General features: G+C 41.7%; 1 protein-coding gene across 3 annotated transcripts in view; it reads left to right on the forward strand.

The window, feature by feature from the left end:
- The window catches only part of sfswap (splicing factor SWAP), a 93,395-nt gene that overhangs the window by 54,423 nt on the left and 14,843 nt on the right, over positions 1-24,129 (forward strand). For 2 of the 3 annotated variants that reach the window (XM_028462189.1, XM_028462191.1), the window contains exons 14-17: positions 5,493-5,689; positions 19,497-19,858; positions 20,661-20,792; positions 23,130-23,264. In XM_028462189.1, the coding sequence (XP_028317990.1) occupies positions 5,493-5,689; positions 19,497-19,858; positions 20,661-20,792; positions 23,130-23,264 (826 nt within the window). The remainder of the gene's footprint in view (positions 1-5,492; positions 5,690-19,496; positions 19,859-20,660; positions 20,793-23,129; positions 23,265-24,129) is intronic. The other variant, XM_028462190.1, reaches the window with a different exon arrangement.

Here is a 24,129-nt window from a genome sequence, read left to right on the forward strand (position 1 = left end):
TTTCCACTACTTTCGTACTGAGTTATCCTTTATTCCTCATAGGGTGAAAGTCAATCGATTCACCCTCCTCCTACCAAGCAGTATGGTAGGGAAATGAGACTCTCTCTCTCTACTCCTTTATTTAGGGACACTCCGTAGGTTTTCTAATTAGACTCGGTACTCGTTTTATTTTTCCCGGACTAATAGGTTAACTTAGTCGAGCTCCACGTATGGGCGCCATGTCGATAGCCCGCGGGACTTTATAACGGTAGGGGATCTAAAACTGCCGTTCTTAATACAAGAATTCCCCCTCTACCTTGTCACCGAGGCTGGCTGCCTATCCTTTATTATTGTTTTCTAATAAAAGATAAGACTAATTGTACCTCCTCTTATAGGAAGTCTAAGAGTCGTCTCGCTATTTTGTGGGATTGATATTAAGACCCACCGAGTGTAGGTCAAAGCTGGAAACAATTCTTTTTTACAACAGTATGAGCTAGCCCCCCCCCTTTCCCTTCTCTGTGAGGAAAGGAACCGAGGGGGCTTTCACTTACCAGAGGTCTAGGAGTGTATCTTTTTCAAAACCCGGGCGCTGTCTCAGGTGGATGATTGCAGGCGGTTAATTTACTCAAGAAGGCTTCTTAATAGTTAATATATTTTATTAAAGGTTTCACAAAAATTAAACAAAAAGAAAATCAAAAGTCAATCACAAGTTTCAAAGTATCAAAGTCCTGAACTGACAGCCGACAAGAACGGACAGGGGCCTGCCGAACAACTAGAATGTCCGTCTCTAAAAAGCTCTCCCTCTAAAAAGCTCCCGTTCTTAAGAATCAGTGAGATATATATAGCAAGAAGCGTGGCGTGATAGTGTGTCATAATTCATGCCCTGACCGCCTTAGCGAATAGGAAAAGAGAATACAAGTTCATTTTTTTTTTTCAATGCCTTACTGGTGTAACAGATGCTTCAAGTTCACTCAGATGTCATGGCATACAAGAGTACAAAAGGTTATGCATATATGCAGATGTCATGGTTCAACGGGAGTACAACAGTGTAAAAGGTTGCACAAGGCGTTTTAGCAAAACACAGTATCCCTTTTTTATGAAAATAGAAGTATTAGCACCAGATGGTCATAACTTTTCTTGTGTAACATTTTTCCTATCATTTTTTATAATAATGGCAGTTTAATAGGCGTGACACATCAGGACAGGCATATAGCTGTAGTGGTTAAATAAACACTTCTTTGCAGAATAATGAATGAATGATTAATACACACAACGTACAACAGGTTTCAAGATGTGTTCAACAGTATTTGACCCCTAAACAAATGGGGGTACTACATAGTTATATAATGGAATTTTTTTCAACCAGAAATTTGACAGTGATTTTTATAAGCCCAGAATTGTATCACAATTCTGTAACAGTAGTGTATGGTTTTTAGTGAGAGTTATTTTGGGAATAATACCATAGCAAGGTTTGTATAAATAGTTTGAGAGAAGAGTTTGTCCACACGCAGCCCAAGGATACTTCTGGTTTCAACATTGCAAGCATGTTCTTCTTTATACCAGAGAAAGTTTTCAAGTTGAGACTTCAAATGAGTCCAGTGTTCTGGCGACTGTGCCTGTTTTAGTTTCAGCATCAGCAGCCAAGCACTGCAGGGTTGTAAAGTCGTCTACAAAGTGATGCACAGAAAAAGGGAACATATCTTTGACATGTGAATAATAAATAGGATATAGCCTGCAGTAAAAGGGTGCAAAACAGTGAAGAATCCAAGCTCCTCGGTCTCTCCCAACGGGATAATGAAGATATATTCAGTCTCTTTGTTTCACTCTTTTGTTTGCTAGAGAATACAGCGTGTTACATAGTGGCTCTACTCAGTCAGCCGAAAATAAATCAATGCCCCGGCGCTTTGAAAAGAAAAACATATATGTATTTACAGGTTAGTACTCTAACAATAAATAATGCATTTTCATTGAAAGCTCCTGTCAATAGTGTTCAGAACAACAAAGCTTTTTTCCATAAACCTGTAGTTCTTCTTTTATTTAGAAAGTTGGACGTTGTTTGCTTCAATCCTGTATTGATACGTTTCTTTCGGCCCCAAACTAAAGCATTGATGCATTGTGCAACTCCTTTATCACTATTACAGTGTATAATATTTTAAACGGGTGCAATGATAAGAAAATAAATACAATTGAAATGTTTTTTCCGACATTTTATTTCGCTGAGAACTTGATATTCATGCCCGCTTCCAGTGTAGGGTCAGAGGGGAATGCACAGAGGTCAGATTTGGGTCAACAATTCTACGTTTTCCAAAAAATGAAGCTATTTTCCTTAAATGACTAAAAATACTCTCGACCTGATCAAATGCACAAGCAAACCATTGTAGGCTTTAGAAAATGCTAACATTATAATTTATATAATTAGAAATATTCATTATATGTTACAATTTTACAGGTTTACTTCAAACTCTGCTGCTTAAGCTGAGCTGTAATCAATCAATCAATCTTGATTTATAAAAAAAGTGTTTTGCATACATAAACACAGACACACAGGGTAAAAATAAAGACAATGGTATATGGTACGGGAAGAGCTAAGGTAGAATGAAATTATTATTATTTTTACAATATTTTTCATTTATCCAAAAAAAGAGAATCCAACTGTGTAAGCATCATTAAAAATGATAATGAATAGCCCAGAGGTTTAACATTTTTCAAGGTCAAAACACAAGCGGGATAATTATACTGATGTGGGTGTTTACACCTTTCCATCCAAGTCCATTGGAACAAGAGTAAAACTGTCCCTCTCGCCTCTTGGAGCCGACATACAGCCACGGAGGAACCAAATCAAAGCCTGAAGAATTGCCTTTACTTTGGGGGAAAGTGGCTGTCAATCACCGGGTCCCACTTGATCAGATAGCAGGAGAATCAGTGGCAGGTGGATAAACACAAACCTGTATCGACATGCTGGAAAATGGCCACACACAGATAAAGTGTGTTTTGTTGAGATAAGTACGTAAATCGTACAGGCTGCACACGTTCCTCTGTGTTTTGGATATATACAAATGGTCTGTGGGGACTTTGAGTAATGATATGTTCCAAATATGTGCAGTATCCAATATGTTTATATGCAAGTTCAATGTTTATTAAAATCAAAGGGTTAAATTATAAGAAGAAATGGCTCATGGTATTAATGTTAGACAGAGCTACAAAGTTTTTTTTTTTTAGCAATTTTTATTATTTTGACATTCGTAGATTTTTTGTTATGTTGTCTTCTTCAGATTTATTTTTGCTTACATAATCTAAAACACAAGTGCCAAACTCAAGGCCCGGGGGCCAAATACGGCCCTCGAGAGTATCCAATTCAGCCCGCAGGAGAAAGTAAAAATGTCAGAGAAAACATGAATTATTGTGTAAATTACGAAATAATCCAGTTGTAAATGGATGAATTCAGCCATTTAATTAAACAAACTCATGAATTCAGTCATTTTTTGATTTTAAATTGTGGAAAGAACTGTGCAATTTCTCACAAACAATGGCACAAAATTCCTTAAATTGCACAAAAATTGGTGACAAAAGATTTATTTAAGTGAATTGTACTGATATTGAAAACTAGGGCACAATGAATGAATTTACCCCCCCAAAAAATACTAGTTAATTCATAACCTTAATAAATATTAAAAACTAGTTAAGTCATTAACTAGTTTTTACATTTATTTCACTTTTTTTCTGACATTTTTTGACACACTGAGCCTAATTATAAATATATTTCAAAGTGATTAATACTATTCATCATTATTTGCCAACAACACTCCAGTAAGTCAGCTTGTTGATTTTGCATTTCATTAGTTAATATTGTTTTTTTAAAGCATTCTTTACTCAAACATGGGTGTGGCCTGGGGACTAGTTGTGGCTCTTCCACGCAAAAACACGTCTTGGATGTCTTGCTGTGACATAACTTAGAAATGTTTGCTTTCATAACACCTAAGCCTTACAGGGTTTTTCAACCTCGGGGTTGTGACACCATGTGAGGTCGCCTGAAATTTCTAGTTATGAGAAAATAAAAAAATACTGATTAGTTACATTTTTTAATTCATTTATTCATCTATTTTGCACAATTTAAAAAAAAACCCAATTCATAGCACAGAAATAGATATACAGTACAGGAAGAGGCAGAAAGCTCAAAGAGCTTAAACAATTATTATTCTTTTTCAAAGTAAAACACCACACACAATCCCAAACAACTGTTTTCTTTATGTTTACTTTCTCAAATATAGATCTAGTTCAAATATAATGCAATATAAAAATATCTGAATTGGCACATCTTGTCACTTTGTGCTTTAATACTGGCTACTCTGTATTTGTAACCCAGTGTAACAAACATGTTCAATAAACTAACTTTAGAGGGAGAAAAAGGTTTCTATCAAGCATATTATTGCAGCGCTTCTCTCTCTGCAACAGCATCAAAAACACAGTGTCACTTACAGCAGCTCACTAACAACACATGCACCTTCTACTCCATCATACACTGTAAAAAAGACTGCGCTTCAGCCACCGGAAAGGGGCGGGGACTGTGAGCAACAGCTGTCAGATACACACACAGGAACTACTAGTTTCATGTAAAGCTGTCTTTACATAGTGACAGCTTTAGCAAATATGACAAAAAGTCACTTTTATGAGTTGCAGACTGCATCTTTAAGGAGGGTTGGTGACAGTCACAATAATGCTTTATGATCATTTTTTTGTTTTATATTTTGCAAGGAAAAAACATGCATAGTCGTGAACACATTTCTCTCTCCTCCTATATAGTTTGCATGGCCTCAGAGGTTGCTAATGCTAACCCAACAAGCTGTCTTTCAAGATAATTTGCCTTGAACACATTCAATTCAATTTAACTTTATTTATACTCTGTAAATCGCAAATTGCAACAGTCATCTCAAAGCGCTTAGCAAAATATAGAGTCCATAATAAGAAAGAAAGAACCCAACAAGATCCACATAAGCAAGCACGTGAACATACACGCACTGTTCACTTTGATTTTACTGTTCAGTGTCCTCACTATCTTCTCCCTTAACCGTAATAACCTGCTTTCTTTTTCCATGCGTCTTTTTTTTCTTCACTCCACTTTATCCGTGAAGTCCTTTAATCTCCACACGCCTGCTTTCCTTTTTCCTTGTGAAACATTCAGTTGGAGAAAATGATGTTTCCATGTGTCTTTAAGTTTGAGATTTGTTCAAGGTTTGTTAAATGTATTGAGAAATGATCCGTGTGTAACTGGTGGCACATCAGAAACGCTGCAGGAATCCCACTAATGGCACAACTTTATTCAGTTGTAAATTTGTTTTCGTTTCTTTCTTTCTGGTCTTTTTTTCCTCGAGTGAATTTCTATTTCTGTTTCTATCCTTGTTCAGCTACCCTCCTTTAGTAAAGGTGCACTTTGCTGTGATAGAAACAAGAAAAAGGATGATGGCTACAATCTTGTCATCTTTCCTGTGTTTACCCTCTCATGTTTCCTCTCGCAGCCAAGCAGAAGTTGGAGGATCGTCTTGCGGCGGCGGCCAGAGAGAAGTTGGCTCAGGCTTCTAAGGAGTCCAAGGAGAAACAGCTACAGGCAGAGAGGAAGAGGAAAGCAGCACTTTTCCTACAGACCCTTCGCAGCCCCTATGCTGGAGAGCCTGAGGCTAAGAGAGCAGAGCTCGACTCCTGTGCTCAGTTTGCGGTAAGTGAAGGACAGACAAAGCCATGCCACTGGTTATGTTTATACTTAATTTAGAATATGTTGCGCAGGTCATGGCAGCTTTACACTGCTGCTGGTTCCATGTGGAAATGGAATAAGAATTGAGCTTCCTGGATCCTTAACTACAGTAGAAACAAAAAGATCTTAGCGGTTTTGAAGCAAAGTTCTTATACTCTACAGACAGATTTGACGACGACATTATCAACAGTAATGTCAGTATTATTGACCAATCTGAGTGAGCATTGATACAGGAGTTTTTTGTGTATTTGTTGTTTTGTGTGTTTTTCATAATTGTATTGATTTTTATTTTTTCTATTTATTTTTTTTAAGTTATTTTTGGTTTCATATTTCTTCCAACATTTTCACCTACATTTTTTGGGGGACCCACAAAATTAGACTGAGGGCTGTATGTGGCCCCCGGGCCGCCAGATGCCCACGTTGGCTTTAGGGTTATTTCATCTCTGTTGACCGCCAGAGGCGGTGCTTTAAGCACTGAATATTCACCTTCTCGCATGAGCAGTGCAATTATTTATACCAACAATGTCACCCGTGACCCCTGGATGACCCGGAGGAAGTTTGTATCTTCAGGTATCACTCCAGGGCACTTTCCTTTTTTCTAATTGCGCGCAGTTTGCTGGAAGATTGTGCATACAGCTGCCGTCGTTAGTAGCTCTGCGACTGTGGTAGGTCGTAGCAGCGTGCATTTGCCCTCCAGGAGCTGCAATGGTGAGTGTTTGGCTCGCGTTAACTTCACCCAATAGCAACCTCTGTTGGCACAGGCCGCGTTAGCGCCGCCTCCCCCCAGCACATGGTTTGTGTTTGGTGCCGACGACACATGCTGACAAGGTAAGTAGCCTCTTATTCGGCAGACCAACGGTTTGTCTTTAACTCACTCAGTGCCATTGACGAGATAACTCATCATTTCAAATTCAAATGCTCAGTCCATCAATATCTAAGCTGTAATGTGATGTAGTAACCAACTGGTGCCCTGAAGGTGGCAGAAGCGCACCTTTAGATGAGAGATTAGCCACTGATGCTACCTTAGCTAAGGAGGAAGAAGCAGGAACGAGTGAGATTATCGTGCTACGGAGTGATATTATCAAGTATCCAGCAGCTAACAGCACCACATACTAATACAGAACATACAGTAAGTGGACCTGAGTGGATTATTCATAATGTTGCGATTGTGAGATAAAACTGTCAACTAACCGAGCCAAAACAGTCATCGCTGCATGTTGAGAGGAAGAGGAAATAACGTCTGTGTGATCAACGGGGGGTGGGTGGGCATTAACTGTGAGCCAGATAGCAAAATAATAGGTAACATGTAGGTGGTAGCAGTGCACCTTTGGATGCAGAGCTCAGAGGGAGAGGAAAGGAGTTTACGAGACAGAAAATGGCGCGAAATGATGTCAATGTTCCTACCAGCGCACAGCTGACCAGAGCATGTGTGGAACTTTAGTGGATTATTGGAGTATGGCGATAATGAGATAAAACGATTAAAAAATACGGGGCAGTGAGACTCGGAATGTCCGCGAACGCCAAAATACAGAAAGAAATCTATTAACTCTGACCCAGATAGCAAAATGATAATAATTTTCTCATCAAATGCCCTATATCAGTGTTTTTTTTTGTTTTGTTTTATATAAGGAAACAATGTTCAGATATTAGAGTTGTCACTAAGCAAAAAAATAGCTTTGAAGTCACTGACTGAAGATTTGTTAAAATTGCTCTATTCAACAGCTGATTACAAAAGAACGAAACGAGCCAGAAACAATTTTTTTTTTCTGATGAAAGTAGAGGCTTCAATCTTTCAGAATCTGATTTCAGATTGTCATAGTACAAAATATTCTGTGGGTCTTTAAAATCAGTCAAAATGCTCAAAAACAGCTGGCACTGAGTGGGGTAAAAGTTCTGAAAATGGCTGGCACTGAATGAGTCGGTGACTGCTGCGTTTGCGCAGCCTATTCCCGAAGTTTAAGTTAGCCAACTTTATTTGTTTGCTGGTGGGTTGTGTGCGCACGCCCAGAGCCCAGTGTGGATTTGTTTACATTAGCTTCACCGGCTGTAAGCTAGCGTCATCCTCTGTTAAAGAGCCCAGTTCGGGTGAGGACCACAGTACAGTGGTTGTTTTTGTTTAGTATATTTTGGCCTCTAGTGTGCAGGCAGCATGCGCACTCCCTTCCCCAGTATGCGGTCCCTATACTCGCCCAATCTACGGCGTCTGCTCTCAGGCTAAGCCGAGGAGTGCATGGTGATACTAGACAGGCTGCGTACCGCCCCCTCCCTCTCTTGAGCTAGAATAGCTGTGTTGAAATTAGTGGCTTCTCAGTGCAGCTACAATGGATGGCTCTCATATCTTCATATCTGCACATCCTGTGGGGCTTCTTTACGGCCAGAGGATGGCCACGACCTATGCCCTGCATGCCTTGGTCCTGAACACCTGCGGGAGGCGCTGTCAGGCAAACCTTGCATGAACTGCAGCTACTTGCCTCGACCAGCGAGGGTTGCCAGGTTGGCGGGGGTGGAAGGCTCAGTAGCCGAAGTCGACCTCCCGCCAGGCCAGCCACCTCCGGCCCCTCATCCACGCTCTAAGAGGCGGGCAGAGGCAGCTGCCCCTTCCAGGAAGAGAACGAAGTCTGACCATAGTGGGTTATCTTCTAAAGCCGAGCAGCTGTCTGCTGAATTGGCCCAGATGAGATCTCTGCTGGCCGACAGCCAGCCGGTTATTCCCCTGGTGGCTGATGCGGCACTCTCTCCTCCAATGCCAATGCTGCTGCCCGAGGAGGATACACTCTCTTTGGCAGCTTTGGCTAGCCATTTCTGTGATTATGGGTATAATTTGGATGTCGGATCCCAGATGTCTGAGCAGGGCTCCCACTCCTCAGACCAGAGTTCAGGGGCCGAGGTGGAAGACAACTCCATGCGCGCTGTCATGCCCCTGGCTCTACAGCGGCTGCACACAGCTGTCCCACAGCAGGCAGAGGCAGCACCTGCAAGCGCCTTCTTTAGGCGCAGGCCTGCCCCCGCAGCCTTCGCTATTCCACATTCAGAATGTGAAGGAGTTACAGTCCTGTTGGAGGGACAGTAAGGCTTGCTTCCGTCACTCTGCAGATGGGCAGACCCTGGCAGCCATGCATAATGCAGTGGGGGTGGCCTGGATCGTACTCCGGCCATCGAGCCTGCCATCGCTTCTCTTATTGTGTCCCCAGATGAAGCACTGGAAAGGGATGCTTGGTGCCCTCAACCTCAGTGTCAAATAACCAATGACCTTCTCACGAAGGCTTATGATGCTGGAGCACGTGCTGGTCGCATGGGAATCTCCCTATCACACCTCATGTTGGCCCTCTCAGCCTCACTGCAGGAGGGCCGTGTACGTGCCGATGCGGTCACCTTCTGTGGTGCCTCATTGGGGGCTTTTGGGCTCATGTCTAGAGAGCTTGGGCAAATAATCCATCTTAGTCCAAGCTTGTCAGGTATGGCTGACCCAGTCAAACTTAACGGAGGCAGCCAGGAGAATGCTGCAAAGCCTCCCGGTCGAACCGGGGGAGATATTTGGTCCAGCAGCCCAGGAAGCGCTGGAACGAATCATCCAGGCGTGGCAAACTAGGCAGCAGCCGGATGTCTCCTCCTGATAGACCCCCGGCCAGGAGGCTTAGGGGTCCCTTGGCTGTTTTTCACACCCACGTGCCACCGACAACCCACTCTACTGGTCGCCGTGATGCCCAGCGTCCCGCACAGAGACCAGCCCGGGACTTTCGGGGCTCTGCTCGCCTGCCCCCCAGACAATTTCGAGCTCCAGAACCTGTCAGCCTTCCCACTAGGGCCCTGAGGGGCCGGGGGAGCAGAGATTGAGGCCTTTGGGCCGGTGGTCGTGTATTTTTTGCATCAGCAGCTCCAACAGTGGGCTACTCATGCTTCAGACCCGTGGGTGGTTTCCACCCTAACCCACGGGTACAAACTTCAATTCTGCCCCCCACATCCAGCCGTGTCAGAATGAGATCCATCAGTGACCTGGCAATGGCTCTCGCATTAGACCAGGAGCTGTCCGCCCTCCTGGCCAAAGGCGCCATCGAGCCTGTAGACCCTCGGTCAGGTCATAGAGGGTTCTACTCAACGTATTTTCTAGTGGCAAAAAAACAGGCAGATTACACCCAATTCTAGACCTTAGAGGGTTGAACAAATTTATGAAGGTCATACCTTTCCACATGCTAACCACAGCAGAGGTCCTCAAAACGGTGCTTATGGGAACTGGTTCACATCGATAGACCTCAAGGGCGCGTACTTTCACTTCCCAATTGCTCAGCAACACAGGCAGTTTCTGTGCTTCGCATACCACGGCCACCGCTGGCAGTTCTCTCTCCCCAAAGGTCTTCACAAGGTGTGTCTGCAGCCCTAGCACATCTACAGTCTCAGGACTTGAAGGTTCTCCCGTACCTGGACGACTGGCTGATCTGTGCTCCATCCCGGGCCCAGGTGTCACAAGACGCAGAGCGTCTCCTGTCCCATGTGGCTCGACTTGGACTCAAGGTGAATGTGGAAAAGGGTTGCCTGGTGCCATCCCAGGTCACAAATTTCATTGGGGTTTTAGTGAACAGTGTAACAATGACAGCAAAACCCTCCCCTCACCGTGTGGATGATATTTTTCACCAGCTCGCCTTATGCAGAGAGGGCCGCTGGCTGACCTATGTCTCTTTCCTACGTCTTTTAGGCAAGCTACGTCAGTCTCGGGGGTAGTTCCTCTGGGCTTGCTGTCGCTGCGCCCGCTGCAGAGGTGGCTGAACAGCTTTCACTTGGATGCCAAGCAAAACAGGAGCAGGAAGCTCAAGGTCTCACAACAGTGTCTCTGCACCCTGACTCCATGGAGGGACAGGGCTTACATGCTCAGAGGTGTCCCTATAGGCTCTGTTCCATCTCGCAGGGAGACCGTTACCACAGACATATGCCCCTCAGGATCGGGTGCAGTGTGGCAGAGCAGGACGGCCCATGGGCGTTGCCCTCTCGAAGACCAAGGTGTATACATCAATGTGTTGGAGATGCGTGCGGTTCACCTAGCTCTCAGGCACTTCTTTCCACATCTGAGGGACAAGCATGTCCTTGTGCAGTCAGACAACACTTCAACAGTATATCACATAAACCATCAGGGCGGTACCAAGTCTGCACGGCTGCTGGAAGTGGCAAGGGAGCTCCTCACATGGGCAGCCCCCAGCTTGATCAGCATACGAGCAATGCATATACCAGGAGAGCAGAACCACTTTGCAGACTTCCTCTCCCTCCGTCAGGGGAGTGGGACCTCCACCCGGAGGTAACAAACATTATATGGAGCATATACGGCAGAGCAGAGGTGGACCTCTTCACTTCAGAGCTGTCGACCCACTGCCCTCTGTGGTTTTCCTTGGCCGAGACAACCAGTCATCTAGGCCAGGATGCATTGGTTCATCCTTGGCCGGATGGCCTCTTATATGCCTTCCCTCCATTTCCTCTGATTCGGCTGGTACTCCACAGGGCCCTTCAGGAGGGCCACAGGATCCTGCTTGTTGCTGTCTTCTGGCCAGGAAGGAGCTGGTTTCCGCTGCTGCATAGCCTCTGTTAAGGGCGCACAGTGGCACCTTCCCGACATGAGGGATCTCCTGTCCCAACTGGCCGGGCAGATTTGGCACCCCAATCCGCAATGCCTTCAACTGTGCGTTTGGCCACTGGGGGGCCCGAGACGCTCTTAGGTGTCTGTGCCAACCCAGTTAGATATACTATAATGAATGCGAGAGCGCAGTCTACTCGCCTCCAGTATGAGAACAGATGGATACTGTTTTCCGACTGGTGTACAAGGCGGGACATGGACCCTGTGCACTGCCCTGTGCCAACTATTATGGACTTCCTCCAGTCCCTTCTGGACAAAGGGGTTTCTCATTCAACGCTAAGAGTCGATGTCGCAGCAATATCTTGCCGACATATGATGGTTGACAATGGCACGATTGGTAGCCACAAGCTGGTGTCCCTTTTCTTGAGAGGAGCTTGGAGGTTGCATCCTCCAAGAGCCACGAGGTCTCCAGCATAAGATCTTCCCCTGGTGCTGGAGGCACTGTGCCTTCCATCATTTGAGTCCTTGGCACAAGCAGCACTGAAGTGAGTTACCCGTAAGACTGCGTTCCTTCTGGCTATTTCCTCCGCAAAGCGTGTCAGTGAGCTGCACACCCTGTCAATCAGCGACACATGTCTGAGGTGGAATTCGGACGGCTCAGGAGTTACTCTGTGGCCGAACACAGCTTTTCTCCCTAAAGTGCTGTCCCGTGCTCACCTCAACCAGCCCATTTGGCTTGCACGGTTCAACCCTTCTTCCGTGGAGCCAGAGGTCCAGTCTGACCTGTTGTGCACAGTGTGCACCCTGAGAGCCTACATTGCAGCTACTGTAGGCTTTCGTGGGTCTGATCAGCTCTTTCTCTGTTATGGTGGACCGAACAGGGGTGGTGCTGTCTCCAAACAGCGCCTGTCCCACTGGATTGTCGATGTGATTGCCCATGCATATCGGGCAAGTAACCGTCTCCTCCCATCTGGTGTACGGTGCCACTTTACCAGGAGTGTTACTACGTCATGGGCTGCACTGAGGGGAGTGCTCCTGGAGGACATCTGTGCCGCGGCCTCAAGGGCATCGCCGGACCCTTTCTCCAGATTCTACAGGGTGAATGTGGCCACACCCCATCCATTGGCTGTGGCAAATCGGTAATGGAGATAACGAATAATGGTGTTTGTTTTCCATTTTTCGTTTTCTGTACCGAAGCAAAATAGCTTGAATTTGAAAAACAAGGCGTTTTCCGTTTTTTCATTTTGGTTTTGGAAACAAATATCAAATAATGAGTGTTTTTTTTGTTTTTCAAGTTTTTGTTACATAATGAAAAAAAAAATGAACGAATGATACACCGATTTACCTGCTTACTTACATCAACATTTCTGTGGCAAAAACAGCATTTTTACAATATCTAAGCATTCTGTGTCACAGCTCTATATGACGGCTCACTAATTAGGTGTGTCACCAAAAGCATTTTTGTGGCTACTGAATAAAGTGTGTGTATTAGAGGTTGACCCATATGGGATTTCCAAAGGCTGATGCTGACACCGATTTTAAAAAAAAAAAAAAAAAAAAAAAAAAAAAATACAGCCGATGGGCGATACTTGAAGTCGATATGTCGACCTCTAGTATGTACTGTGTACATACACGGTTTATATATGTATCTTTTTTGTTTTGTTTGGGTTTTCTATTTCCTCATTCAAGTTTGAAATAAACACACTATAAATCAAAGTACCGTAGTTAACAAATTGCCACCCACTCACAAACAAACAGCTACTTGACATTGTGTCTTTCACATTGCTTTCACATTAAGATGTTGTGCTTAATTTCTGTAGATGTGAACATAAAAACATAATGGGCTTTAGCATATGTTGTAAAAAAAAAAAAAAAAAAAAATGAAATAAAGAAGAAAGAAGCAAAACTGTGACTTTATTGGGGGGAACATGTTAAAAAGAATCCATTACGTTGCTTTGAGGTTTTTTGAGTGCCTGGATGTTAAGCAGACATCATGTGGCTACATTATACACATTTAAAAGCCCCTCTCTGACATATTAAATAGGACATAGAGGGCCGGAGTCGTTTTGTTGTGTTAATATGATTCCCTGGTCATTTGATGTGCGGTGTTTCTGTTTTTGTGAGGCATGCTGTCTGTCAGATCCTCACGCTTGTAAAACTTAGACCAGGTGAGCTGCTCTAATGTTTCCTGAGCCAGGTGTCAGTGGACCAGCAAAGTACCCTTCTAAATCAAAGGATCAACATCACAATAGAGAAATCAGTGCATGGAAAAGACTGTCTTTGATACTCTCAGATTTTTATGGTCTAAACACAAAACCATTGTATCTATTGTTTGGGATTTCATGCTTATTCAAATTTTTAAGCTACACTGTAGCAGTTCATTATCATTGCTTTTAACCATTAAATGAGCTTGAGAGTCCTGAATGGCACTTAAATTATAATGTATTGTTATGTTTAAGTTACTGTTCATTTTGTATTACAAGATGTTGACATTGCTTTGGTTTTTTCAAGTTGTTTATTATTCATTGATTTTTCTGGATAATTGTTGATTTCAAGCAAGATAATAAATCGACAAGATTAATAAGCTTTGTTTATTTTCTGTCTTAGATTTATTCATCTTTTTGCTGAATTTATCTGTTTAAAAGCTTACCCAGAATCATAAATTCTGTGAGAGTGTAATGTTCTCCTGACTTCTTCCACCATTTAATTGTTCCTCTTCCGACTGGCTGAACTTCCATATCTTGCCGGTGCAGGAGCAACATGGCAGACCTTTTTTTGTGCCTGCTGTTGGGTTAAGCATTGTTTGTAGCAGTTTTAATTTAAAACCGCAACGGCCTATCTGACAATCATTTTGTTATCTGTTTTTTCGCCCAGACACCAGATGGCTGTGGGATATTTGTCTCCACAGTTTGAGTGTTTTCACTTGTTTACAAACTTTTTTCTATCATAGCCACATGCTATTTTGTCATCTCTTCTTCTTCTCCTCATTTACCACATTTTATTTCATTCAATTCTTCATCCTTTCTGCCGATACGCCTTTAAACACTCTGGAACTGTCCATGCGTGATAGGTTGAGAGGGATGTAAAGCTCATTCATAGTCTTTATATTATTAATACATAATAATAATACACATATTCGGACTCGAGGAGGTGACCACGGTTTTTCGCTGATGCCATTTTTGGCCGATCGGAGCACTTTTAAAAAACGATGGGAGTAGCTCAGAAGCAGTATAGAAGCAAGGGCAGCTTCCACACAGGTGACCCCTGGTGCACGAAAACACCGACTATCTGGGTCTCCATTGGGCTCAATTTAGACTCTACCAGGGAATGATGCACATATCCAAGCACTTTTGTAAAACCGATGAGAGAAGCAGTATCAAAGCGACAAACATCCCTTACTTCCACACTCCTTCTCCCAAGCTTGTAACTTATGATTATGTATTTTTTCTGTATTTACCTTTATTATTGTTGGTTTCATTTTTGACTTGTGTAGTTGTTTTAAAGGGGACATATCATGCTAAATCCACTTTTTTAGCCCTTAAATGCATTTTGTTGTATATTTAGAGTGTTTAGAAGTACAGAAAAGTTCAAATTAGTCTCTTCAGGTGCTCCGTTGATATGTTCTGTTTTGGTCATATTTTTCAATCTGTTTCAATTTTTCAATTCTCTATTACGTTTTTTGAACAATAACGTCACAGTATTTGCAGCGGAACTGCCAAATTAGGACATCGACTCCAGGCCCAACACTTCGAGCAATCCGCCATTTTTATTTCTCGCTTTTATTTTGTAGTCCAAGCTCAAGGATGCTGAAGTTACGAGAGGATAAGTCAAAATGTTTGGTTGTTGGATGTAGTAACCCACACGCTTCCTTACACCGTCTCCCAGCATCAGAACCTTTTCGAAGTGCCTGGTTGAGTTTTATTTTTCACGGAAATGTACCCACATCTGTGGGTAAGGTCATTTTTGTGTGCGCGAAGCACTTCAAGAATGACTGCTTCGCCAGTATAAAGAAGGATTTGCCGAAAGACTTCGTCTGATTGAGGGGTCAATTCCTTCTATCTTTGGAGTCGACGAACAGAGCACTTCGGTAAGCTGTAAATAACGCTAAAAAGTGTCATAAGACGTCCCTGTCATTGTTTTGTTAGCATTAGCAGTTGCACCGTCTTCATATGTTAGCGCTGTGTGCTCGTTTTAGATCCTTGATGATATGGCCTACGTGATTTAATTTAAGTCTGAAGTTTTCATTAGTCATTTAATTTTGCCGTTTTTGTCTCCGAAAAGACTGTATTAAAATGCATTTTGTGACGTTAGCTTGGCGCTAGCGTTAGCTCGGTGCTTGTGTGAGCTCACTTGTTAGGGTTCTACAGGTTCATCATCTTCATTTTCATCTCGCTCCGCCGGGTCCGACTGTGGCTCGAACATGTAAGGCTGGATGGACAAGTCTTCCGTTGTTGACATTTTGCAAATAACGTGTGAATAAACATTTTCTGTGCCGCGAGACAATCGTATCTCTTCTATCAAACTACAAAAATGGCCGAACAGCGTGGAGTTGAACCGAGTGTCACCTCTGCAACCTGGAGAGGGGGCGGAGTATGAAGTGTTTCATTTGTATTTAAAGAGACCGCACCAAAACGAGTTGCTCTTAGAAGCACATCAGAAAAGGGGCCTGTGGAGCTATAATAATGAGGAATTCAGACCCAAGCATTGCAGTTCTGCTTTATATAGACCACAACTGTATGATTTATATGTAAAAAGGAAGGATTTAAAAGCATGACATATCTCCTTTAACTGTAAAGTGTCTGAGTATTTGTAAATTACTATTATTTTAATTAAATTTACAAATTTGAAGGAAGTGAACAAGATGGACACTAAACAGATCGATAAGTGAAAACACAATGATCATCCGATTGGTCACTGTTTAAAAAATCAGGAAAAACCTGAATTTTCAGCTTGTGTGCAGCATTAGCTTTAGCATCTTACTCAGCATTTCTGCCTTGGAGACCTTATTACCACGTTTTTGTAAACAATCTTTCAGGGAATCAACGCTCAAACGGATAAAATAATCTAAATCTCTGTCAGACTCGTCAGCCAAGGCAAGTTTATCTCTCTGGACCATTGAAGTCACGCACGAGAACTGAACGAGAGCAAGATTTCCAAGAGTGTGAAAAGGCCTATTTTTCCCACTCTGCACTTTGTCAGGCTCCACCTCCTTTTAGAATAGAATAGCTTTATTTGTCATTGCACATATTACAGAGCAACAAAATTTCTTGAAAGTTTCATCCCGTTCATGAAAATCACATACAACAGACCTGTATAACATGGAAGGACAGGAGCGGGAGATCTGTTGTGCGCCACAAGAGCGGCGCCCTGTATTTAGATGGAAAATAGGAGAACAACAGATGGAGAGGTGAGGGGAAAATGCAGGTTTTAAACTGAGTTCCCTATTGGGGAGGACCGTATAAAACTAGGAAAAAACCTCCTCAGCATACATGCACCAAAAAACAAAACAAGTTGCAAAAGAGCTCGAGAATATAGCGTGTGGGCAGGGGGGTGGGTAGTGGGTCTAGGGGAGGGGTGTTTGGCACGGGGTCCAGGGTGGAGAAGAGGAAAAGGATTTCCAGCAGCCCAGAAGAGCCGTGCAGCCTTTTTTGGGCGCTCCACTGCTTACAGTGATAGTGTGGCTTTCACTACATTTCATTAGTGTTTGTAAAATACTTCTAGAACCAAATTATTCTCTGACTTGGTATTTGTTTTTAATGTAGAGTTTGTTGGTACATATGTTTTTAGCAGTTTTATCATATAAAACTGCTGTTTTAAGTGTGTACAGCTCCCATAGTAGCAGGAACCAGCCCCAGCCCGTAGATAACACTCCAGTCCTTAATCTAAAAGCCAATTCTGAGAGATACAATCTGACCTGCTGAGATTTAAGGCCGTGTTTAATCTGCTGATGGACCAAAGCCATTTTTCCAGTCGTGTATCCAGCAGCAGGCCAATCTACGATGAGCAGACAGAATCACATCGGGGTAATTAGAGGCACTTCACTGATGACAGTTGTAACTCAGCGTGTAGCTAGAGGGCTGCACTGCAATGTGTAACCCGATCCATCTTTAATCAGCTGAGTAAGGGCTTTCCTTCTGATAAGTTATAGTTACACCAGGCCTGGGAGGATTCGTCTTTCTCTGGGCTGTCGGGTTACAATGGCAAATCTTGATGTTTTGTATGTATAAAACATTCATACTATCAAAAATAATCTATGTATGCATATTCTCACTCATACCTCTTATATTTCCCTCATTCTAAGCCCCATTAATTCATGTAAAATCATGATCGCTGACCTGATATTGATATTTTTGTTCACTTTTTTTCTTTTCGTCAAATATTCAGTTTTTAACCGAAATTCAACATAACCTGCTGACACTGTCCAGTTTTGATATATATATATATATTTTTTTTTTTTTTAAATTGGCCTTATAGGGTTATATATGGTAAATAGTAAAGGAAACTTGACTTGTTCTAAATGTGGTCTGAAGAAATCTCATATCACACAAGAGGCTTCTTCACTTCTAAGGTGAAATGTATTTAAGATACATTTCAAGCAAGTCCAGTGGCCTTGAATGAGCTCAGAGTATAAAAATGACGTGGAAGACTGGCAAAATGATGAATGCAGTATGACTCTAAAATATGTGTCAAACTTAAAACCCAGGGGCCAAAATATGCCTCTCCAAATGGGTGCATTGAATGATTTGTAATCGTTTTGGTATTTGGAGGGGAAAATACTTATTGGGAAAGCATTGATCATCAAATTAAACACATAAGTTAAGTACTTGGTTTTGCACTTTAGTTGATTAGAAATGATTCAAAAGCAAAGTTTATAATCTGTCAATGGTAGCTTGCTAATTACATTAGCATTGTACTGTTTATATAATGAGCGAACTATCAATGTATGGCTCCTAGACTACTTCAAGTTTTAAATTTCTTATCTGAAGGAACTGAGATAAAAGAAAAACTGTAAAAACTCAAGAAGGATGATGATTTCTTGAGTCCTTTGGTCTTTAAAGCTGATATCCAGAGTTTCTGATAAATCTATGTTTATGTATCATTCTTTTAAAATTTGAAAAAATACCTAACTGGTCTACTGGCTGTGGTCATCCATATACATCAATGTATAGACCCCATACAAATGGAAACGAGCGCCGTGATCGCCCAGCCAATAGGCTTCGACTTCCTCTAGCAGAGTCTGTCAATCAAAGTAAATGCGTAACTGTGCAAGAAAAAAAATAAACTGCTTGTCACAACAGCTAACAGGTAAATATGATTTTACCTGACCCATAGACCTATGTGAATGTGACCTTGATATGTTCCGTGATGCGCGTACAGAAAACCAGAGGCATGGCTTCTGAGAGATTGGCAGAGGCAGTGGGAGGAAGTGAAGCTGTTTAGGGCAGGACATCAAGACATTTCTCAGAAACTCAGTATATCAACTTTAAAGGACTCGTGCTTCTAACTACACACTGGCTCTGTACCTAAAGTCGTCCTGCTGTTCAGATGACAATCCCCAGACGTAGAGTCTCCCAATGCACGTCTATATACAACCCAAATGGATCCAGATCAAATCTGCCTGCAGCTGTTTTTTATCGGTGTTCAGGGATTGGACTGTAAGCATAATTTGGGTGTGATGGGACCCAGAAAGGTAACAACAAAAGTTAGTCCACATGTCTGTGAAGGGTGGACTAGGAGTTTTGATGAAGACAATACACCTGTCATCCAAAAGGCTTCTTCATTTCAGTTTCAAAGAAGCTTCTTGGATGACGCATGAAACGTCTTCAAGCCAAACTCCATATCATCATTTTTTGTCAAAGATATGAAATATGGGCCAGTTTTCCTTTTATCCCTGTATTCTCTCTGATGTTATTAAGTTCACAGAACCCACTTGGCCAAGTATTTTAAATAGGCCAAGCCATTTAGGTGCCAATTTGGCAAGAAAGGAGTCATTAACTTTGGAGTCAGCTGGGTTGCTACATTGTTTTTAAGGAATTTACTCAGATTTAATATGTCAGTGCACAAGATAGATTTTTTTCCTCAATAATCATCTCTTTTCCTCCTAAAATCTCAACAAAAAACAGAAACGTATAAATAAATAGTAGCTGTGCTTCTTGGTATGAAAGCATGCTGTATTTATAATCCTCTTTTTTATTTTTTATTTATTTTTTTTAGCTGGAAGAAGCTTTCTCTGATCTGTCTAATCTTGCGCCTCCTCGAGTTGATTCCGCGCTGCTGGCCTACTCTCAGGATCAAAGATTGCCCACTGACAATCACAGAGGCCATCGCAGCAGCAGAGATGCTCCATCTTCATCCTCCTACTCTTCCTCCAAGGGATCGAGCCGAGATCGGAACAGAGAGAGAGATAGAGACAGGGATGGACACCGAGACCGAGATAGAGACGTGGACAGGAACAGAGGACGGGAGAAGGACAAAAAAAAGAAAAAACACAGGAGGAGGTCTAGATCAAGGTCCAGATCGAAGAGCAAACACTCCCACTCTCTCCCCAGTGCCTACAGGAGGTCCCGCAGGTCAAGGTGAGACACTGTCAATCATCTAAACTCTGTATAGCTCAAATTGTGATTTCATTGTATCTCTAAATTCTTGATTGTGAAATAACTTTCGATCTTGGCTGTTGGTACTTTTCTCTCACCTGTAGCCAAATGCACATGCGTATAGTTACTTATGTCATCAGTGCATCATATAAAAACTTGTTTCTTATATTACCAAAGCTCCATTTATTCTTTGTAGTTATGGGAAAAAGACTACAGCTCTACATTTTTATTTAAGCCTTTGTCGTTGGTCACCAAAATACTAAAAAGACTAAGTGCCTGGAAGCCACTTCTGTTCATTTAATTCATCCTCCTGATTTTATTGCTTTTCTACTTCCATGCGGCAGCATCGATTGCATTCCATAATTGGAGGAGTCTTAAACAGAAGCTATCCACACGCTGGCTCAGTTTCTGGGTATTTTCTTTTTTAGACGGTCCCTTTTCTTTTGGCATCAGAAGCGAGTGTGTTTTTCTCTGTTTTGTATTGGATGTTTTTAAAGGTATCTAATTGTTTTAGCTTGACCAAAACATGAGGGTATATTCAGTAGTTGATTGTACTGAAAATAATTCTGCAAAGTGTTTTTGTTTCTGTGGCGAACTCCATTTTAGGCCAAAGACATGTAGCTGGAAAGCCTTGGGTGAGAAAAATGATAGTCGTCATCCATACAGTGGTAGTGTCACAGGTTTCCATATGGCTTCTTACTTGTGTTTGATTACAGATGTACCATCTCTTCTCTCGTATGTCTTCTTTCTGTCTTACCTTTTTTTTGTCCTCCTGTCGGGTTAGATCACGATCACACTCCCCGGGGAGAAGGGACCGGAGAGGCGCTTCGTCAGATAAGAGACACGAGGAACGAGAGCGGGAACTCCATCATCCCAGCAGCAGCTCCAGAACACACAGAGGGCGTTCCAGATCCCGGTAAATGTAACTGTTAAAAAGTCATGTGTCAAAGATTATTTTATTTTTTTTTTGTTTTGTTTTTTTTTTTTTTAGATTTGTTATCCAAAACACTTTTAATATTTAAATTAGAATTGAAATCTTCAGCCCAGAGCTTAACTTGAGCCGTATCTTGCCGGAGCAGGAACCGGCACCTCCCAGATTTTGACAGGCATTTATTTGATTAAATCCAGCACCTCATTAAAAAAATAAAAATTCCAACCCCTTTTTCAGTTTTAGGTGTTTAATTGAATTTTGAAGTATTATATTGTCTTTTTTTTATTTTTTAGATGAAATCACTGAAAATGTCATTGTACACACAAATGTGAATGTAGACCCACTGCGCGAATAAGGAAGAGAGTGGAAAGTCAAGCCACGCCCCCACGCTATGTCTGTGTTTTTGCACAAAAATAGTTTCACTGTCAGCTCTGAAGACGGTAGAAAATGGCTGATAACTAGCTTTTTTTTTAACCTTTTTAGGTGAAGCTAAGTCTGACGTAAAGTTTGTTTCTGTGGAAATTGCGGAGGAGAGCAGCAGCAGTTAGCTTAGCGACTAGCAGCACCTGTAGCGATGATGCTAATGTAGGAGAACCTGCCACTAACAGACATGACATGGGAGGAGAACTATCTAGTGGACGTGATGAGGACTCAGGGAGGGCTCCAGATGATCTGCTACTCTTGGCTTATGAAAGACAAGGCAGGTTGTTAAAAAGTTGCGAGGATGCAGGCTATTTTGACAAATAAAAGGTAAGCATTTTCTGCTCTACTGCTATTTTATTAGATGAGCTGTGGCCTTATGTTTTGGGTGTAAAAGTTTGTAAATATTTTGTATTTGTGGGTTTTTGTGTTCCGAAAGTTTAGTGTCCTTTGTGGCTAGATTACCTGTGATTTTGCGCTGTCCTTGTTGCTGAAACGCGGCAGATTTTGACACTCAGAGAGACGGATGCTCTGTAACGGGTAATTGTCTGCGCTTCTTTAACGCTGATTTGTTGTTTGAGTTCACGTGATATTATTGGCCCATTTAGTTTGCAAAAGGCTCTTTAAAAACTGTATTCCGTGACATTTTTGTGTCTCTCTTAGTGCCGGAACAATTACTGGCGTGTGCTCCAGGACCTGATAGTTTTTAAATTAAGCACCGCTTCAGCCCCTTTCGTGTAAACATGTCTGCTTCTGAAAGAAATCATTTATATAGGTGTGCGTGTGCACGCATGTGTGTGTGGCTAGTTTATAATTGATTAAGATTTTTTTACTCCGAGGTGGGAGTAGATGTGTGGCCGTGGGGGCATTGCTCACCTCAGGGGCCAAACGAGGAGGTTGAAAGCAGGGTTGGGATCAATTACATTTTTCAATTGCAATTCCATCTTCAATTATCTATTTTCACTTACATTTCAATTATGATATCAGTTATCAGCATTTACAATTAAAATAGAAAAAAAATACAATTATATTCTTAATTACTAAAGTTCAACTACAATTAATCACAATTTCCGATCTCTTGGTTACCTTGTTCGGCTTCCTAATTAATGAAATTATTGATATTAATATTTTTAGTGTGGGCGTTTGAGCATTTTTCCTCAGTATACACCTTGATTTAATTTTAGTTTTCAATTAAAATGAAAATGAAATAAAATGATCCAAGTTGATATGAAACATTTTATTACATAGGTTTAATTCTTAGAATTGTAACATGGTTCCCCAGGTTTGCGTTTGATTCGATTATAATTCGCAGTTTTATAGAATTGACTTGACAATTACAATGTCAATTATCTGAACTCAATTACAATTCAATTATGATTTCAACAGCATTATTGTTGTTATAATTATAGTTACGCCATAATTGTAATTAATTATCAATGATGCAATCACAACCGTGGTTGAAAGTTTAATTTATTTGGAGTCTCTGAAGTGTTCTTTGGCAAGAAGATGAAAACTATTTGTTGTCTGTACATGGACCCCCTGATGGAGCTTTGCTTTCTGGCCTTGCCTTGTATAACAGTCTGGGGCTGATCAGAGTGCTTGTTTGTCCACCTGCTGCGTGTCAAGAACTCACACTGGCTGTTCAGCTACAAACAAACTGAGCATGTCTGCTGCCACTGTGAGAAGTGAACGCTTTCTCAGAAGTTGTTTTTGCACAACCTATTTTATTGCATTTTGGGTTTTTTAAGGCAGTACTTTCAGAGTAATAAAATGCTTAGAACGGTTGAAGTTGATACTTTAAGACATCTTTACATGGATACGAATGCTCCAGCTGCTTTTGTAAAGTGTCACAGCTTGACTCTGAAGAATTCACCGCTCGTTCCATCTTCTTCCGTCTCCCAGGTCACCGACTGAACACAGGAAGAGCACTTTGTTATCTTCAGCACAGATGTTGGCAGCAAGTTCCTCTCCTTATTTCTCACCCAGTAGAATTTTGTCTCAATCAGCCAGCCCTGCCTCCAGCCTGAACCCTTCAAGGTAATAGGCTTCTTCCACAAGCCTGTCAATAATTCAGATCAACATTTAGATGCTTTTCCCAAAAGGAGCTGAAAGTGTTTTCACTGAGCAAAGAAAGGCCTGTTTGTATGACTTCCATATAACAAAAGCAAACAATAGGATATGACTGCACAGCCAAAGGTTGTTCCTTAAAGCTTCTGCACTGTCAGACAAACATACATCAGACATGTTGATACCATCCTAGCCCTTCAGCTTGTAACTACAGTCTAAGCTGATTTTCTCATGAGATATACAAGCTATTATACACGGATGTTTTGTACAGGACAAATTTGCAGTCAGATAACCACTAAAAGTTATGTCTGTGCTGAGTTTACTGCTTCCACCCTTTAGATTCAGGTCACACAGAGTAAGCCAATGAACAGTCTCTTTTGGAGGCTTTCATGAGATTAGTCTACTCTTTCCAATATTTCTGACAGCTATACATATATAACAGCATATATTGGCCTTTAAAATGCATTAGGATGCGTATTTCTGAGGAAGCCCTTTCTCTTTTTGGTAATCATTCTTTAAGAATGTGTAGCTCTTCCGCATCCTTTATGTTGCTTACAAAATGTAAATCCACCTGATAAAAGCAATCAATGATTAACAGGTTGTTCATGAATGGGAGGCATTTTTATTAGACTGGAAATTATGTTCCAGACCTCAAAATAAATCATTTAAAAAACTGTATTCTATGTAGAAATTAATCAAATATTGGCAATTAAACCATACAAAGTCTATTTGAATAAGTGAACATTTAGGTAGGCAATTTACCTTTATTGAAAGTGAAAAAAAGAGGTGACAGAAATGTTAATTATATTTCATTAAACAGGGACACTGATGACAA

Source organism: Gouania willdenowi, chromosome 12 (genome assembly GCF_900634775.1).
Source record: "Gouania willdenowi chromosome 12, fGouWil2.1, whole genome shotgun sequence".
Classification (NCBI taxonomy): Eukaryota; Metazoa; Chordata; class Actinopteri; order Blenniiformes; family Gobiesocidae; genus Gouania; species Gouania willdenowi.